At 38.4% G+C, this 20,749-nt stretch overlaps 1 protein-coding gene across 1 annotated transcript in view; it reads right to left on the bottom strand.

The window, feature by feature from the left end:
* The window catches only part of UBAP2 (ubiquitin associated protein 2), a 91,919-nt gene that overhangs the window by 57,123 nt on the left and 14,047 nt on the right, over positions 1 to 20,749 (bottom strand). The window contains exons 2-4 of the mRNA XM_069476519.1: positions 9,545 to 9,684; positions 3,576 to 3,653; positions 1,055 to 1,165 (exon numbers count right to left, since the gene is read on the bottom strand). Coding sequence (XP_069332620.1) covers positions 1,055 to 1,165; positions 3,576 to 3,653; positions 9,545 to 9,652 — 297 coding nt within the window. The 5' untranslated portion in view covers positions 9,653 to 9,684. The remainder of the gene's footprint in view (positions 1 to 1,054; positions 1,166 to 3,575; positions 3,654 to 9,544; positions 9,685 to 20,749) is intronic.

The following is a 20,749-nucleotide window of genomic DNA, read 5'->3' on the forward strand; positions in this document are numbered from 1 at the left end:
TTAGTCTAGAGATAAAAGGAATAGTCTCAGAGGTGAAAATTCAGATGAAGAGGCCGGGCACGGTGGCTCACACCTGTAATCCTAGCACTCTGGGAGGCCAAGGTAGGTGGATCGTTTGAGCTCAGGAGTTTGAGACCAGCCTGAGCAAGAGCAAGACCCCGTCTCTACTAACAACAGAAAAAAAATATATATGGACAACTAAAAATATATATAGAAAAAATTAGCCAGGCATGGTGGCTCATCCCTGTAGTCCCAGCTACTCGGGAGGCTGAGGCAGAAGGATCGCTTGAGCCCAGGAGTTTGGGGTTGCTGTGAGCTAGGCTGATGCCACGGCACACTAGCCTGGGCAACAAAGTAAGACTGTCTAAAAAAAAAAAAAAAAAAATTCAGATGAAGAAACATGAGCAGTGGAGCCAAAAGATGTTTTTCAGGTGGTGAAAATATCCACAAACTTAGAGAATTTTGGAAACTGTAAGGCTGGAGTAGATCACCAAGTTCTCTTTCAAGTCTTCCAATTCTATGACTTCATCAAGAAACCATACATAACAAAAACAGTCATGTCAGGTTAGTGCTCTTTCGAGAACTTAAGACAAATATAAGAATGGCACCCATAGGCCGGGCGCGGTGGCTCACGCCTGTAATCCTAGCACTCTGGGAGGCCGAGGCGGGTGGATTGCTCAAGGTCAGGAGTTCGAGACCAGCCTGAGCGAGACCCCGTCTCTACTAAAAATAGAAAGACATTATATGGACAACTAAAAATCTATATAAAAAAAAAAAATTAGCCGGGCATAGTGGCGCATGCCTGTAGTCCCAGCTACTTGGGAGGCTGAGGCAGTAGGATCGCTTAAGCCGAGGAGTCTGAGGTTGCTGTGAGCTAAGCTGACGCCACGGCACTCACTCTAGCCTGGGCAACAAAGTGAGACACTGTCTCAACAAAAAAAAAAAAAAAAAAAAAAAAAAGAATGGCACCCATAATCCCAACCACCCTACCCCCAACCAAGGTGAAAATGAAACAGACAAATCTTGGCAATGCAAATCAATTAATAATACTTACGGTATCTGAATTTCCTTCCAGCAATATATTGATAGCTTTATTCACATCTCCATTACAGTCATGTAGGGCCACTATGCATTCATCTTGATTTTTCCCCGTCACTTCCATAAGCTATTGAACATACCACAAAATGGTTAGAGAGAGCCAAAAAATGGCACTTGATATAAATTTTGAGATTCTTCTATACAAATACAGAAATTATGTAACTCTTCTATGTGAAGATGGCCTCTTCCAGATTCTGAGTTTACAATGAGAATACATTTGCATGTTTGTCTATTTGTTTTTGGGGGCCACTCCATGTTCCTTCATTAATACTGGGAATGTCAAACTATAAATCAGTTGTTCTCCAAGTTAACCAAGTATCAGATTATGAATAAGCAGCGCACACACACATATACTAGCATTTTCAGAGTACCCAGAATCAGGTATCTGACTATTCAAACTTAGTTCAATGTCCAAGGATTCCCACCCTCTGAACTACTACAATATTCAGTAGAACTGTATTAGTACGTGGCCACCGTTCACAGAAAATCTATTCCAAATATTTTCCACAGGGAAAACATTTCATACATTTGCTATACTGCTTAGAACACTCTACATATGTAAGTTATAACATCCTAAAGTGTCACAAATAGAATTGTTGCTTTCACAAAACATACTCCTAAACATATTTTCTCAAAGAGTTTTAATAGGATGCTATTTTTAAAATAATTAAAGAAATCTCGACCCATTTTTACTAACAAGGCAGACTAAACTACTTAGAATTTTCATTACTAGAACAATCACATATTAGGCACAATGCAGGTTTCTTGATTATCAGTGAACAAATCTATTTTTATATATAGATAAACCTCAAACTCCTGGCCTCAAGCTATCCTCCTGCCTTGGCCTCCCAGAGTGTTAGGATTACAGTCATGAGTCATGAGTCACGGCCCCCAGCCTCAGTCTATTTTTTAAATATATATTATAACTACATTTAACTATTTTAATATGTACTAGCTGAAGTTAAAAACAGCTTGACCCCAATATTTCAAGTGATTTGTCTACGGTTATAAAGCTAATTAATACCAAAGCCTGTCTAGAACCCAGGTCTCCCGATCTCATAATCACAGCTCTTTATACTATACCATTCAGCCTCCCTGTTTTCATCTTTTCATTTTATCAAGCAGCAAAACTTCTACATACTCTACAGCTTTCCAGTGCTTCAGTCTTTGGATATCAATGATCTATATTAACTGAAAGCCTGCCACATACAATTGTTAAGAAGCACGCACAGTCAGCATCAAAATTTACCCAGTGATTATATTCGTAAGGGATGGAAATGAGTTAGATCTCTCAATTCCTGGACCAGTGTTCTATTTTGTCTATCTGCTATGCTATTCAGGTAAAAGGCAATATACATATAGAAGTATGTCTCAAATTGTACATAGATCTCATTCCAGAGAAGGAATTCTATGATTTCTGATAAATTCTTTTTGTAGCATTCCAAAAGAATTACTATCAGCCTAATGTGAGCAACTATAAGTAAGAACCAACAGTATACACAGTAAAGTGCTAAAGAGAGTACACTGTGGAATATTTACTCCAAGGAATAATTCTTAGAAGACATCTACAAAGGGTTGGAATATCTGGTACTCAGGTAGGGATTACAGCTTGGTTTCTAGAATCCTGATGGGAAAAGACGACACTAAAGGAGGCTTTAAAATTGAGATTAATTTATCAAACACCTCTCGTTAAAGTTTCAAATCAAGACATTGCCCAAAAATTTAATTTTATACTTTCCCAACTAAAGCTTGTAATCACACCTGTTTGAAAAGGCAATTAACCTCTTCCGCAACACAAAACAAAATTTCTTGAGAACACACCAAATATTAAATATACTTTCTATACACAGTTATAAAAAATGTCAGTGTGCTTTCAAAAATATCTAGCTCAGACCAGGCGTGGTGGCTCACACCTGTAATGCTAGCACTCTAGGAGGCTGAGGCAGGTGGATCGTTTGAGCTCAGGAGTTCGAGACCAGCCTAAGCAAGAGCAAGACCCTGTCTCTACTAAAACAATAGAAAAAAATTAGCTGGACAACTAAAACTATATATATATAAAATTAGCCGAGCATGGTGGCCCATGCCTGTAGTCCCAGCTACTCGGGAGGTTGAGGCAGAAGGATTGCTTGAGCCCAGGAGTTTGAGGTTGCTGTGAGCTAGGCTGACACCACGGCACTCTACCCTGGGTAACAGAGTGAGACTCTGTCTCCAAAAAAAAAAAAAAATCTCTAGCCCAATATTCACATGTAAACACTAGTGACTCGGAAGCATCTATTGCCAAGAGGATGAAAATATTCAATTCCTTCACCTGCTCACCAACTAGGGAATTTAATCACAAGTCCAAAATCTAATATATAGATATGATTTGAGACAAAGCTAGAAGCATACTTTAAAACTGAAATCTCTAGTGAAATTATCTTTTTAAGCATGATAAGAATAAGTTACAAAAATGATAATATCCTTCACCAGAAACATACCTGTTTAACTTTAGTTTCAAAATCTGAATCATTCTTATCAAAGATCACTTGAGCGAGACGCATCTGTTCAGCTGTTGCCTGGAAAGCACACACAACTGTTAACAATTTGAGCACCAAAAATATTAAGTTAGGGTTCAAACAGATAAAGCTCCCAAGTACTATAGCACTACGGTAATAGAAATACTGATCAACCAGAAAACCAGAAGGATCTTGAATTTGGCCTCCCAACTGTATACAACCTGTTCCTACCGGAGAAATAAGCATAAAATTAAATAGCAAAAAGGACCCATTCCTTTGGCCAGATGACCTAAAGTTCTTGTTCATCTTAATTGGCCATGTGGTTTATTTGAATTTTCTTTCCTCTGGGGGTTTAGAGAAAATAAGCACAAGAGAAAGTAGAAGAACAAGTTTCCTATGTTTAAAACTATGAAATCACACAACAGAGCTTCTATTTTATTGCTAGAAAGGATCCTAGAGGTAATCCAGTACAACTCTGTGCTGTGTCCTTACGTATTTTTACCCAAGTTTATGCTGCTTTTTAACAGCCCAGGCCTCCTACGTACCAGGAGTGCAGTGTCTAATATATCAATCATGCTGCCTCCCAGCTAGGGAGGAAGCCATTTTAATAGTCTAAGAAGGCAGCAATGAGGGTTGAGGCTGGTGTGGTTGCCTTGAGAAGGAAAGAGCGTACGGGGAAATGGTTCTGTCATTTCACATTTTAAGACTGAGGAAAGTGACTAAACATGTACAAGGACTGGGTAGCTGGGAGAAGAAAATTCACATTAGAGACTTGGGATTCGTGCAAAGAGTGTAACGTGAAAAACACACAGAAAGATGAAAATGAGATTTGGAGGCAAAAGATTGACAAGGTGAGAGCAGTCAGCAGTACATAAAGAGAAGCACCAGAACCCTAAAGCAGGCAGGATGTTTGCACAAAGAAAACAAACTTAAAACAAAAGTCAGAAGCATTTCTAAGATGAAGGTAATGTTCTATATTTTCATAGGGGACTGGTTTAAAAAGTTTATGCATTTGACAAAAACTGATCCAATATACTTACAATGTGTCTGTATGTAAATTTCACCTTAAAAAAAGATTATAAACAAACATTATACTCTAGTTAATGATATGCTGAAGTGCTTACTAGTAAAATACAGATCTTTGTCTTTACTTTGAAATGCATTAAAAAACAAGATAGAATGATGACTGGCTTAACAGATGTGATAAAGCAAACAGTAAAAAGGTAAGTGATGCCCAAATGGGTATCCACTGTACAGCTCTTTCAACTTTTCTTTGTTTGACTATTTTCATAATTAAATGTTGGGGAGGACAGTTTCATCAGATCAGAAAAGGAGCCCTAGAGGAAGGCCAAAAGAAAAGGCATGGGGCTTGGGGGATGAGGAGTAGACATATTAAACAAGAGCTAAAACAAAAAGATTAAAAAAAATCCAAGAGGCCGGGCGCCTGTAATTCTAGCACTCTGGGAGGCCATGAGGCAGGAGGATCGCTTTTGCGCTTAGGAATTGGAGACCAGCCTGAACAAAAGAGCAAGACCCCGTCTCTACTAAAAATAAAAGGAAATTAGCCAGACAACTAAAAATAGAAGAAATTAGCCAGGCGTGGTGGCGCATGCCTGTAGTCCCAGCTACCCAGGAGGCTGGGGCAGGAGGATTGCTTGAGTCCAGGAATTTGAGGTTACGTGAGCTAGGCTGATGCCACAGCACTCTAGCCCAGTGAAAGAGCAAGACTCTGTCCACCAACTCCCCCCCAAAAAAATCCAAGAAAGTGAAATTGAGCACTCATTCACTCACAGCTTAAGTATTACAAGGACTACAAGAATGTCCTTGATTCACGACATTTCAGACAGAAAACACCTCATGTAGAAACGTGACACAGGACAAGATAGATCAAAGCCAGGGACTCTGGCAGAAATCTTTCTGGGAAAAAAAGTATGAGTAAGTAATGGGGCAGGGAGGAAAACAGCAAAAAATGATGGCTTAAAGGCAGCAATATTTAAATTTGAAAACTGCCTGAGAATTGTCCCTGCATTGTAAATGTATACAATTTACAAAAACAAAGAAACTCTCTCTTACCCTATTAAAATATTAACCAAAAAAAAAAAAAAAAAAAAAAAGCAATCACTAGACAGAAACTCATTAAAGTATGTAAGCAGAATAGTTATTAATAATAGCCTTTTGGCCAGGTGTGGCGAGGGCGTGGTGGTTCATGCCTGTAAGCCCAGCACTTTGTGAAGCACAGGTGGGAAGATTGTTTGAAGATTGAGGCCAGGAGTTCAAAACCAGGCTGAGCAACATACCAAGACACCCGGCTCTACAAATACAACAGAGTGAAACCTGGTCTCCAATCAATCAATCAATAAAAGCATTTTGCTATAAGGGACAGTCTGGGGCTTATATGTGTTTATATATTTTCACTGTGATACTGCTTCACCCATACATTTCTAACTATAAAGTCACTATTAATTAATATGGTAATATATAAGATAAATATCAATTATCGATTTATTCTAAGACTTAGCTTTTTCAGTCTAAGTACCATGACTCATATACTCTTTCCATTTCTCTTCAGTGATATAACACTAGCATATTTATGAAATATAAAGGTTTTTAATCAGGACTTTAAATAAGTATTTTTTACCTTTGTAAAATACCCTATCTTAGTCAACAAGAAAATTACTTTATTTGATACACAATTCAATACATATTTGATAAGCAAAGCCCCAACATAAATCAGAGTATAATAAAGAAGTTACCAGGCTGAGCTCTAAGAAATGAAAAGGTCTGTTCAGCTTGGGAAAAAAGGAAAAAGCAGGATCAACCGGTAAACTCTACATTAAACAAGATTAGTGCACCGGCCCCGATGATAAACATTAGTGACATTCACCAGGCCAACTCTCAAGTTGAAAAATATCTTGCCAAGAAAGGAACCATTACCAAAGCTCTTCCTCTGTATCTCTCATCCATTCACAAGGCTTATAATGAGCTAAGCTGTTTTCACAGTGGAAAATGTGCTGACAACATTTCTAATAAAGCCAAATGTTTTTTATTGAATCTGTCATCCAGAAAAATTTGGAAAATGAAGTAGGGTTTTTAAAAATTATTCTTATGCTCCACCAACGATATACATTATTAACATAGTCTAGTATGTGATATACTTTAGGCCAGTAGCCTTTTTTCTTCAATGTTCAACAGTTTTGCTATAATTTTGCATATTTTTCAGTTGGTCAGAAACCATGTGTTTTCCATGACATTTTATATCGTAACTTTCAAATAATGCTACAATCACATAATTGTAATTTATGTAAGAGTAAAGGTTACCATTTCCTGATCACAACCTCATTTAATTTCTAACTCCTTACAAACATCCTACAAAGTAAATATAATACTCCATTTTATATTTTAAAAAATTGGAGTTTGTATCTCCAAGATACTAGAGATATACCACTTTAATCAAGTGATAAAACTGATCACTAGTATACAGGACAAACTTACATCCTACACATCATGTTATGATACATTATGAACAGATTATCACTTCTATGGAATTGCTCCCAAAAATGCATAACCCAATTCTAATCACAAGGAAATACCAAACAAACCCAAATTGGGAGACATTGTACAAAAGAACTGGCCTGTATTCTTCAAATGTGTCAATGTCATGAAATTGATGAATAGTTCCACATTAAAAGTGACTAAAGAGAATTTACACTTGAATACAATGTACGATCAAGAATTCAGTTAGGGGATTGGGCGCGGTGGCTCACGCCTGTAATCCCAGTACTCTGAGAGGCCGAGGCGGGTGGATTGCCCAGGAGTTTGAGGTTGCCGTGAGCTAGGGTGATGCCACGACACTCTAGCCCAGGCAACAGAGTGAGACATACAGGAAAGAAAAGAGGGAGGGAGGGAGGAAGGAAGGAAGGAAGAATTCAGTTAGCTAAAAAGCAAAAAAAAAAAAAAAAAAAAATTAAAGCAATTAGCTAAAGGGCATTATTGGGATAATTGGGAAAATATAAATAAGGTCTGTAGGTCAGATAATGAGTTAATTTTCAGACTTTTGATAATTGTACTGTGATTAAGTAAAAGAAGGTGATTGTTTTTTAAATAAACAATGAAAAATTTAGGAAGCACCTTATCTGCAACTTATTCTCAAAAACTTCAGGGGGATAAACAGTGTGAAATGGACAGAAAAAAGGATAAAGTAAATGTGGTAGAAATGTTAACATCTGGGGCATCTATAAGAAGGGTATTCAGTAATTATTCATACTGCTCTTGAAACTTTTCTCTAAGTCTCAAAGTATATTTTTTTAAAAAATTGGAGGTTCAAGCCTGAGCAACATAGTGAAACTGTCTCTACCAAAAAAAATTTTTATTTATTTTTTTTTTTGAGACAGAGTCTCACTCTGTTGCCCGGGCTAGAGTGAGTGCCGTGGCATCAGTCTAGCTCACAGCAACCTCAAACTCCTGGGCTTAAGCGATCCTACTGCCTCAGCCTCCCGAGTAGCTGGGACTACAGGCATGCGCCACCATGCCCGGCTAATTTTTTGTATATATATATTTTAGTTGTCCATGTAATTTCTTTCTATTTTTAATAGAGACGGGGTCTCACTCTTGCTCAGGCTGGTCTTGAACTCCTGACCTCGAGCGATCCACCCGTCTCGGCCTCCCAGAGTGCTAGGATTACAGGTGTGAGCCACCACACCCGGCCAAAATTTTTTAATTAAAAAAATTACCCAGGCATGCTGATGCACACCTGTAGTCCCAGCTACTCAGGAGGCTGAAGTAGGAGGATCGCTTGAGCCCAGGAGTTTGAGGCTGCAGTGAGCTATCATGACCCCATGGCACTCTAGCCCGGGCAACAGAGTGAGACTCTCTCAAAAAAAAAAAAAAAAAAAAAAAAAAAATTCAGACATAAAAGGACGGCCTGGTCCAAAAAGTCCAAATTTCCCAACACCAGACAATTTTTCTTGATCAGTTTGTGAATAAATGGCTATCAGGGTCAGCATATTTAGGAGTAAGCATGGAATAGCGGACATGTCTGTTGGTTAATATTGGCAAAATACAAGGCTAACCTTACAATGAAGACTTTAATGCAAAAATTAAATAGAGTGTACTTACTGTGTCCCTTTAACATCAACAGAGCACTTGGGTACGAATGATTATAAAAAGCACTTGGAATTAACTATGAAAGTATAGTCAAATCATCAATCTGAAATTATGATGGACTGGGTACAGTTTATTTACCTACTTGCGCATTACCTCTGAAAAACAGTTTGCTCATCCAGTCAATAAGATGTTTGGGTCATAATAAGAAAAAAAATAAAAAATATAAAAAAAGGCCAGATCTTTGGGTCATAAGAAAAAAATTTTTTTTAATATACACACACACACACACACACACACACACGCACGCACGCACGCCACATAGAATGCTTAATGTTGCACCAGGTACTGTGCTTAGCACTTTACTTGAATTATCTCACTTCATTTAAAATAATAATATAAACAAACTGAGGGGGGATATTTAACATTAAAAACTTTATATAAATGGATCTTGATAATTACAAGTTATTCCAAGATTAAAGCACTCTTCCGTGTGCCTGAAAGGCAGCTTTTTAAAGTCTCTGATAATTCAGATACTTCACTATTTCAGACTATACTTTGGATTTTCATATTATATTCTAGGGACACACCTAAATTAATAGTAAGAAAAGGAGATGACTTAGACGCTAACAGGTAGCTTGAAAAAGTTCAGGATTAAACAGTTCTCATGGAACAATATCCAACTGTACCTGAATCAATATTATTTCTTCCCTCTTTCATAACTACCTACTTTTTAAACAAAAGGTCCAAAACCTTGAGGTTTCCTGCAAAGAACAACCTTAAATCATGTGTCCTTCCCCTTGATTTCCTTAATTCTAAACAACACAAACAAGAGTTACACAAAAACTTACCTGTACGACTGGTTTCTGTGGTTGTATTGCTTGTGTTCCAGAAATCTGTGTTTTTTCCCGAGCACCTCGGCAACGGTCACTGCTCACTGAAGTCATCATGTACAGCATATACAAAATAACGTATGTACAAAATAGAAAATCTGCAAGAAAGTAGGGATGGTAAGCAAAACCTCCAAATCATAGTATAAGGCAAGCATTATACATAATTCAGGGGAAAGGAGGACACATGAGATAAAAGACAAAAAAGCTCTCTGGAATACAAATTCTCAAGAAGCAGCCCCTTAGGATTTTAAATTTTGCTGATAGCTTTTTTTTTTCTTCTTTAGAAACAGGCTCTCGCTCTGTTGCCCAGACTAGAGTGCAGTAGGGCCATCGTAGCTCACTGCAGCCTTGAACTCCTGGGCTCAAGTGATCGATCCTCCCAACTTGAACTCCTGAGTAGCTGGGACTACAGGCTCATGCCACCACATCTGGCTAGCTTTTAAAAAATTTTCTGTAGAGACAAGGTCTCACTATGCTGCCCAAGCTGGTCTCAAACTTCTGGACTCAAGCAATCCTCCCACTTTGGCCTCCCAATATGCTGGGATTACAAGCATGAGCCACCATACTTGGCCTGCTGGGAGTTCTTAAATCAATTTTACTAAAGCATCTAATAAATCTATGGTTTATGATCTTAGCAATTCTAAACAAAAATCTCAAGTACCATCGATTTTACCCCGCAACCATTTTATCACTGTATGTAGTTACTGCTACATGTAGTTCTAACTGCCTCTTCCCACCTACAGTTGGTATTTGAACCCAAAGACAACATTATGTACAGCAAGGATTTTTCCTGGCAATAACCCAATTTAAAATGTGGTATCAAGAAACAAGCTATATCTAAAAGCAAAAACTACCAGGAAACAACAAATCTTCCAAGGAGACAAAAATAATTGTACATATAATTTTCTTTCAACTATTTAACAAATATTTATTGAATGCCTACCAAATACCATGTATATAACTAAATATGTAATCAAAACATGATTATTGGCCAGGCGCTGTGGCTCATGCCTGTAATCCTACCCTAGCACTCTGGGAGGCCGAGGTGGGTGGATCGCTCAAAGTCACGAGTTCGAGACCAGCCTGAGCAAGGGTGAGACCCCCGTCTCTACTAAAAATAGAAAGAAATTGGCTGGACAACTAAAAATGTATAGAAAATATTAGCCGGGCATGGTGGCAGATGCTTGTAGTCCCAGCTACTCGGGAGGCTGAGGCAGAAGGATTGCTCGAGCCCAGGAGTTTGAGGTTGCAGCGAGTTGTGGTGAAGCCACTGGCCTGGGCAACAGAGCAAGACTCTGTCTAAAAAAAAAAAAAAAAAAAAAAAATGCTGTTTATGACATTCTGGAAAATATAAAACTACAAAGATGGAAAACAGATCAGTGATTGACAGGGACTGGGGGATAACAAAGAGATCCAACACGATAGAAAAGGAATTCCCCCAAATGATGATGAAGAGAGATCAAGATGATATAATAAGCTGTGGGGCTGAGCATGGTGGCTGACACCTGGAATCCCAGAACTTTTGGGAGGCTGAGTTGGGATGATTTCTTGAGGCTAGGAGGAGTTAAAGACCATTCTGGACAACACAGTGAGACTCACCTCTACAAAAAGATTAAAAAATTAGCCAGCATGGTAACATGTCCCTGTAGTCCTAGTTACTTAGGAGGCTCGGGCGGGAAGATTGCCTGAGCCAAGTAGCTCAAGGCTGGTGGGTGGGGGAGGGGAGATGATAGCTGTGCCAGAGGCCTATAGAGAAACCAAATCTAATTGGTGGAGGTCAAAGGAGGGCTACTAAAAAGATGCCTCCAAGGAAAAGCTGAGGATAAAGTTTTTGACCACCCAAAGAGGTTAATGCACACATATGAAATAAAGTATCAGTGATGGGTACGTGGAAATCTAAGCAACTGAAAGACAACTGTTAAGTCTATAAAAAGGCAAAAATATATCTATTCATGGCTAAGCTATGAATAACATTTATATGATTATATTATAATAATACAAACAGTGAATACTTATCTAACCAAAAATTATGACATAACGAAACCACGAGGACAAAAGAGAAGTATAAATATAAAATAGGGGGTAAAAAAGAAACTATAGTATGAACATGTTATTTAGGAACATGAACATAAATAGAAGAAACACTGAAAAATTGAATCTAACTGCCTCTAGAGAGTGCGATTCAGGAATAAGTCAGAATAGCGTACGGGATGGGATTTCTGTGTACATACAGAAGCAGGTTTTTTTAATTTTTTAAATTTAAATTTACCATGTTAGTTAAGCACTAAGATAAATGTTTTCTATACATTACTCCCTGTAACCCTCAACTGCCATTCTATAGAATAGGGCCTACTATCCAAAATTAAATCTCAGAAAGGTTCTGCATAGTCTGGTAACACATAACATAATGAGTCCTAATCTGCTTACTTCCTAGGGTATAAATCCTACAAATCAAATTAGGTACTAAATTATGAAATAACTATTACCTTCATAATCCTAAACTAGCAAAAGAGTGGCAGTGCCCAGGCCAGAAGACAGAACAATTGATTACCGGAAACAAGCCACATAGCACTCAGCTAGTGGCAATGCAGGCCTCCAAAGCACAAGACCTCTGGCTAGGGACACACTAATTTACAGGCCACCAAAACTTTATCTCCCTTTTATTATCAGTCACGTACTCAGAAAAATTGCAATGCTGAACATGAACATTTAAAATAACACGGAAGCCTTTTTTATTATATTTTTAAGAATTTTATATTATGGCCTGAATCAAATATTCATTGGAATTCTGCAACCAGGAGGAAACTGGTGACCCCTACACACTTATGATTTTGGTACAGTGAAAAAGCCAAGGTGAGGGAGGAAAAGAAAATGCAAACTGCATTTCCAAGAGACAGTAGCTAGAACAGGATGCAGAGCATCAATGTAGAATTTTGCAAAGATGAGCCCAGTCTAATAATACCTTATAAGCCCCAGGACGACAGCAATTATATCTATCCTGTGTAACCTTTGTTCTTCCAGGTCCTAACACAGGATATGTGCTTAACTTAGTATACATTTACTAAACAAAAGAAAGAAAAGAGATCCCTCTTTCAAGCCCAGCAGAATAAAGAAAAGGACTGTAGCTCAATTTTTATATCAGGAGAGACAAGTCAACAAAATTTGCTATCTCAAATCTTTACTTTTTCAGTAAAATACATAAAAACATCTGCACAGAATGAGTACTAAATGAGTTGAGTGGGGGGCAGGGTGTTAATGTAAGAAAATGGCAAACGTATGAAACAGTTACTATGTGAATATGAGAGGAACATGACCAAAAATGAGTACAAGTGGTCAGGTGCAGTGGCCCATGCCTGTAATCCCAGCACACAGCGGGGCTGAGGCAGGAGGAGCACTTGAAACCAGGCGTTTGAGACCTTCCCGGGCAATGTACAGACCAGTCTCTACAAAAATTAACAGTTACCCAGGCATGGTGGTACAGGCCTGTTAAGTCCTAGCTACTCAGGAGGCTGTGGTGGGAGGATCGCCTAAGCCCAGGAGTTCAAGGCTGCAGTGAGCTGTGATTGTGCCACTGCACTCCAGCGTGGGCAAGAGTGAGAGTCTGACTCTTAAAAAAAGAAAAAAAGCATAGCACAGACTTTGGAACATCAGCACTACTATATATGGACATTTAGATACACAAAGTATAGCACCCACAATTTTGTACCATACATAATAACAATAAATACTACTAATTTATGTATTTACTATACACTTTTCATTGTTAAAGTGTACTTCTTCCACTTACAAAAAAAAGTTAACTGTAAAACAGCTCCTTCAGGCAGATGTTTCAGGAGGTCTTCCAGAAAAAGGTATTGCTACCATAGGAGATGACAGCAACCTACACATTATTGCCCCTGAAGACATTCCAGTGGTATATAGAGGCAGAAGACAGTGATACTGATGATCCTAACCTTGTGTAGGCCTAGGTTAGTATGTGTTTGTGTCTTAGTTTTTAACAAAAAACTTTAATAAGGAAAAAAAAAGCTGGCCAGGTGCAGTGGCTCACGCTTGTAATCCTAGCACTCTGGGAGGCCGAGGCAGGTGGATGGTTTGAGCTCAGGAGTTCGAGACCAGCCTGAGCAAGAGTGAGACCCTGTCTCTACTAAAAATAGAAAGAAATTATATGGACAACTAAAAATATAAATAGAAAAAATTAGCCAGGCATGGTGGCGCATGCCTGTAGGCCCAGCTACTCGGGAGGCTGAGGCAGGAGGATTGCTTGAGCCCAGGAGTTTGAGGTTGCTGTGAGCTAGGCTGACACCACGGCACTCCAGCCCAGGCAACAGAGTGAGACTCTGTCTCAAAAAAAAAAAAAAAAAAAAAAAAGCTAAAAATCTTTTTTTTTTTTTTTTGAGACAGACCACTGCGCCCGGCCTAAAAATCTTAAAAATAGAAAAAGGTGTGTAGAATAAAGATCTACGCCTGGAGCTTTGACTTGGGGGTACAGGCGGTACATGGGCAACGTATGTAACCTGAAATTCTGTATCCCCCATAATAATAAGATGAAATTAAAAAAAAAAAAAAAGAGCTAGAGAAAGAAACTGCTGGCTGCAGTGGCTCAGGCCTGTAATCCTAGCACTTTGGGAGGCCAAGGCCTCCCACTTGAGGTCAGGAGTTCAAGACCAGCCTTGGCAACATAGCAAGACTGCATCTCCACAAAAAATACAAAAATTAGCCAGGCATGGTGACATGTCCCATACTCCCAGCTATTCGGGAGGTTGAGGCAGAAGGATCACTTGAGCCCAGGAGCTGGAGGCTGCAATGAGCTATAATGATGTCACTGTACTCCAGGTCTGGGCAACAAAGCAAGACCCTGTCTCAAAAATAAAGAAAGAAATCATTTTTGTATGGCTATACATCTTTGTGTTTTAAGTATTATTGCAAAAGAGTCAAAAAGTTTCAGTGTACAGTGTTTATATACTCTACACTAGCGTAATTTCCTAGGGCTTCACATTCACTCATCATTCACTCACTGACTCACCTAGAGCAACTTCTAGTCCTGCACTCTCCATTCTTGGTTAAATGCCCTATACAAATGTACCACTTTTTATCTTTTATGCTTTTAATGTACCTTTACTGCGTTTAGATATATTTAGACATACATATAATTGTGATATAACTGCCTACAGTATTCCATATAGTAACATGCTGCATAGGTTCACAGCCTAGGAGCAATACTTTACCATTGCAATACCATATAACCTAGGTGTGTAGCAGGCTATACCATCTAGGTTTGTGTATGTATACTCTATGATGTTCACACAGTGAAAAAATCCCCAAATGACACATTTTTCAGAACATATCTCCACCATTAAGGAACACATGACAGTATTTCACAACATCACCAATACTTTGCAAGTACTGTCATACTTGCTAATCCTGGGGGTTTTGGATTGGTGTCTCATTGTGGTTAAAATTTATATTTTCTAATTCCTAATAAGGAAAAGCATTTTTTAATATATTAATGGGCTCTTTTGCTTTCCTACTATGAAGTTATAATAAATTCCTATTTTTCTAGTGGGTAATTTTCTGTTTCTTCTTGATTCATAGTATTTCTTTATATAATCTAAACAACAGTTCTCGTCAAATATATGTAAAGTTCTTTCTAGTTTGTGGCTTATATTTTCACAGGGCAAGCTGTCTTTTTATGAACAGATTTTTTTTTTTTATAATTTTATTTTTTTTATTTTATTTTTTTTTTTTTTGAGACAGAGTCTCACTCTGTTGCCCGGGCTAGAGTGAGTGCCGTGATTCAGCCTAGCTCACAGCAACCTCAAACTCCTGGGCTCAAGCAATCCTCCTGCCTCAGCCTCCCGAGTAGCTGGGACTACAGGCATGCACCACCATGCCCGGCTAATTTTTTTTTTTGTATGTATATATTTTAGTTGTCCATATAATTTCTTTCTATTTTTAGTAGAGACGGGGTCTCACTCTTGCTCAGGCTGGTCTCGAACTCCTGACCTCGAGCGATCCACCCGCCTCGGCCTCCCAGAGTGCTAGGATTACAGGCGTGAGCCACCGCGCCCGGCCTGAACAGATATTTTTAATTTCAAAGTTATTTATTAATGCTTGCAATTTTTTGCACCTTTTAACAGGTTTAAGGAAACCACTGTTATGAGGTAAAAATTTCTATTTTGCCCTACAATGTCTACTGGAATTTTTAAATTTTTGATTTTTGTGTATTGTTAAAATACCTATAAATATAACTATAAATTGACTTTTTAATATAGGATCTAATTTAAAATTTTTTAGAAATACATAGACAACCTGTTCTTTCAACCCCACTTATTTAAAAGTTGTTATTTCCTCACTGAATGCACACCTCTGCTAGAAATCATACCTGAATGTGCACAGGTCTATTTCCAGGCTTCCTATTCTGTACTGTGATTCCATACTATACTGTTGTAATTATTATAGCAGAATAATCTTTGATAACCTGGAAAGTAGTTAATTCCTCTGCCTTTTTTCTTTTTAATTAACCTATTTATTTTTGTAGAAAGGGAGTCTAGTTATGTTGCCAAGGATGGTCTCAAAATCCTGGCCTCAAGCAATCCTCCCATCTCAGCCTTCCAAAGTGCTGGGACTACAGGCATCAGCTCCTGCACCCGCCTTTTTCTGTTTTTATTTATTTTTTTTTTTTGGAGACAGAGTCTCACTCTTTTGCCCTGCCTAGAATGCTGTGGCATCAGCCTAGCTCACAGCAACCTCAAACTCCTGGGCTTAAGCGATCCTTCTGCCTCAGCCTCCCGAGTAGCTGGGACTACAGGCATGCGCCACCAGGCCTGGCTAATTTTTTATATATATATTTTTAGTTGTTCAGCTAATTTCTTTCTATATTTTTTTTTTTTTTTTTGAGACAGAGTCTCGCTTTGTTGCCCAGGCTAAAGTGAGTGCCGTGGCATCAGCCTAGCTCACAGCAACCTCAAACTCCTGGACTTAAGGGATCCTACTGCCTCAGCCTCCCGAGTAGCTGGGACTACAGGCATGCACCACCATGCCCGGCTAATTTTTTGTATATATATATTTTAGTTGTCCATATAATTTCTTTCTATTTTTAGTAGAGACGGGGTCTCACTCTTGCTCAGGCTGGTCTCGAACTCCTGACCTTGAGCGATCCACCCGCCTCGGCCTCCCAGAGTGCTAGGATTCCAGGCGTGAGCCACCGCACCCGGCCCTATATTTTTTTTTTTTTTAGTAGAGACGGGGTCTCGCTCTTGCTCAGGCTGGTCTCGAACTCCTGACCTTGAGCGATCCTCCCACCTCGGCCTCCCAGAGTGCTAGGATTACAGGTGTGAGCCACCTCGCCTGGCCTCTTTTTCTGTTTTGAAAGAAATATCTTGGCTGTTCTTGACTGCTTGCTCCCCCATACAAATTTTAGAATCAGTTTGTCAGGTTTGAGACAATAAAACCTTGCTAGAAGTTTTATAACAATTAATTTCAATCTGTAGTTAAATTTGTGGGAGAATTATCACTTTGAGCGAGTCTTTAGAATGAGGAGTTGGCAGACTTTCCCCAGAGCCAGGCAGTAAATAATTTCTGCTTTGCCTGTTGTAACTACTCAACACTGCCATTTTAACGCAAAAACAAATAGAAAATTCCTTTAGAAATTGTATTTTTTCCTGTAAGCTGCCATATAGGCATACTTTATTTTTGTACACTAATTTTATTTTGTTTTGTTTTTTTTTTTTTTGAGACAGAGTCTCACTCTGTTGCCCGGGCTAGAGTGAGTGCCGTGGCGTCAACCTAGCTCACAGCAACCTCAAACTCCTGGGCTCAAAGGATCCCCCTGTCTCAGCCTCCCGAGTAGCTGGGACTACAGGCATGCACTACCATGCCCGGCTAATTTTTTCTATATATATAAGTACACTAATTTTAATATGTAGAAGTTTTGCTAAATTTATTAGCTTTAATGATTTATCTAAAAATTCCTTAGGGTTTTTGTGTGTACATTAGAAGTGTGATCTTTTAAAAGTATTATTTTTTCTATTCCTTACATGTGTCCTTTTCCTTGCCATAGCGTAGTAGCTAGGACACTCAAATTCAGTGTTTGAATAGAAGTGATCATGGCAGCAACTCTTGTTTTTTGTTGTTTTTGTCACCCTAAAAGAGTCCATTTAACATTTGATTATTCACTATGGTTTTTGCTGTAATGTTATGTAGACACCCTTTTATCAAATCAAAGAAATATTCTTGTTTTCTAAGAATTTTTGAGGGAATGTTGAGTTTTATCAAAGCCTTTTATCTACTGAGATGGTTGTATGATCATATATTTTTTCCTTCATTCTATAAATTGGGTGATTTTATTAAATAATTTTTCAATGAGGCCGGGCGCGGTGGCTCACGCCTGTAATCCTAGCACTCTGGGAGGCCGAGGCGGGTGGATTGCTCAAGGTCAGGAGTTCGAGACCAGCCTGAGCGAGACCCCGTCTCTACTAAAAATAGAAAGACATTATATGGACACCTAAAAATCTATATAGAAAAAATTAGCCGGGCATAGTGGCGCATGCCTGTAGTCCCAGCTACTCGGGAGGCTGAGGCAGTAGGATCGCTTAAGCCCAGGAGTTTGAGGTTGCTGTGAGCTAAGCTGACGCCACGGCACTCACTCTAGCCTGGGCAACAAAGTGAGACTCTGTCTCAACAAAAAAAAAAAAAAAAAAAAAAAAATAATTTTTCAATGTTAAACTAACCTTATTCCTGGAACAGACTAGATAGTTATAATGTAATTTCTTCTTTATGTTGGATTCAAACTCAGGAATTTTACACTTGTTTCTGTGAATCTGGCTTATAATTAATTACTGTTCGTCATGCTGTTCTTATCAAGTTTAAATATCAAGGCTATTTCCTCATATATAAATATTCACTCCTATGCTTTGCCTCTCTAATATTATAGAGTAGTATCAAAACACTGAGAATTACTTGTTCTTTAATTATTTGTTAGAAATTGTGAATAAAATTGTCATGTATGTTGATTTTTTATAATTGTGGTAAGATAATAACATAAAATTTACCTTAACCATTTTATACAAGTACACAGTTCAGTGACATTAAGACATTCACGTTGTTGTGCAGCCACCAGGCACATTAATTTCTGAATGTCCTGGGTCCACAATAAGAGGACCTATTAATGAGCTAGAACATGTGAAACACTGGAAAGAATCCAAACTTGGGTGAGAAGATGGACCTGGATTCGTATCATAGTGCTCTTACTTAGTAGCCATGGGTCTATGTGATGGGTTTATTTCTTCACCTATAAAATATATATATTAATACCCATCTTGCCCATATGTGACAATCTGGAATTAAATTGGTTCCTAAGGTCTGATAACACAATGGCAATTGCTGCTAATATAATGATTTTGCCATCTTAAATATTAAAAGTGTACTTAGCTTTGCTAAGAATACCCCTCTCTTCTACAAATTAAGATATTGAAATATGCCAGTTGACTTAATTCTATTTGTAATTATCTACTCCTGTCCATATTTTTTGGCCACAGAAGCAGCTCCGTACAACCCTTAAGTTATATTTTTTCCCTTTTTCTACTCGGTTAATCACATTTACCCAGGATTGATTTCAGAAGGCACTTTTTAAGAGAAGGATAAGATTAGCATGTGTTCTTTAATAGAATTAATCTTGTTGATCCTGGATTGTGGTCCTCTAGTCTCTCTTTTTTTTTTTTTTTTAGAGATAGAGTCTAGCTCTATTGCCCAGGCTGAAGTGCAGTGGCACAATCATAGCTCATTGTAACCTCCAAATCCTAGGTTCAAGCGATCCTTCTGCCTCAGCCTCCTGAGTAGCTAGGACTACAGGTGGACACCATCGCATCTGGCTAATTTCAAAATTTCTTGTACAGATGGAAGTCTCACTTTGTTGCTCAGGCTGGTCTCAAACTCCTGGCCTCAAGGAATCCTCCCACTCAGTCTCCCAAAGTGCTGGGATTATAGGCCTGAGCCACCCTGCCTGGCCTCTCCAATCTCTCTATTCACTAACTGTGACATTTCTTTATGTGGATTTACACATCTAGTCTTCTTTCTTGCTTTCCTTACCATTATAGGGTAGAAGTCAGTCTGCATGAATCTTATTTCTGTTAACTAGGTGATAGTATATGGTTCTTCTGTTTTATTTTTTATACTTATATATTTTATAAATATCTTACATCATTGATCACACACTTTTTTCATATTATAAAATCTCTGAAATCAAAATGTACATTACCATTGGAAGCATCTAAGATTAAATATTCTGTTCTAACTACTCAATATTTAATAAAATTATAAAGCAACGTATACTTGAAAAACATCAATTTATAAAAGAACAATCTGTCCTGATAAAATACTCAAACATAAAAAATTAAAATGTAACCAGGAGGCTGGGTGCAGTGGCTCACACCTGTAACCCTAACACTCTGGGAGGATCACTTGAGGTCAGGAATTCCAGATCAGCCTGAGCAAGAGCAAGACCTCATCTGTCTCTGCCAAAAATAGAAAAATATAGCCAGGTATGGTGGTGCGCACCTGTAATCCCAGGTACTTGGGAGGCTATCACTTGAGCCCAGGAGTTTGAGGTTGCAGTGAATTATGATGACGCCACTGCATTCTACACAGGGCAACAGAGCAAGACCCTGTCTCAAAAAAGGAAAGAAAAATGTAACCAGGAGCAGCGGCTTGTGCCTATAATTCCAGATACTCAGGAGTCTGAGATGGGAGGATCACTAGAGACCAGGAATTTGAGGCTGCAGTGAGCTATGATTCTGCCACTGCACTCCAGCCTAGGCTACAGCAAGACCCTGACTCTAAAAAAGGAATTTTTAATAAAATAATAAATTAAAATTTTTTAAAACACAAAATTAAAATGCAAAGGTTCTGTACCATTTTAAATCTTGGCAAAATAACCTCAAAGTATAACAGTTAATAATTCAAATAGGCTATATCATACTGACAAACTCTTAACTTTCTACCAAATCCATTTAAAATATTCCAGAACAGTCTACAGGTTTCTAGGATTACATTACTTAACTTTTTATATATCATTTCCTTTGAATTTTACAGTACTGATAAGCAATTTATATTTTAGCTGAACTATTATCCATTCCTTATCTGACTTGCCCTCCTGACCTTAACATC

The sequence above is a fragment of the Eulemur rufifrons genome, chromosome 7 (assembly GCF_041146395.1).
Source record: "Eulemur rufifrons isolate Redbay chromosome 7, OSU_ERuf_1, whole genome shotgun sequence".
NCBI lineage: Eukaryota > Metazoa > Chordata > Mammalia > Primates > Lemuridae > Eulemur > Eulemur rufifrons.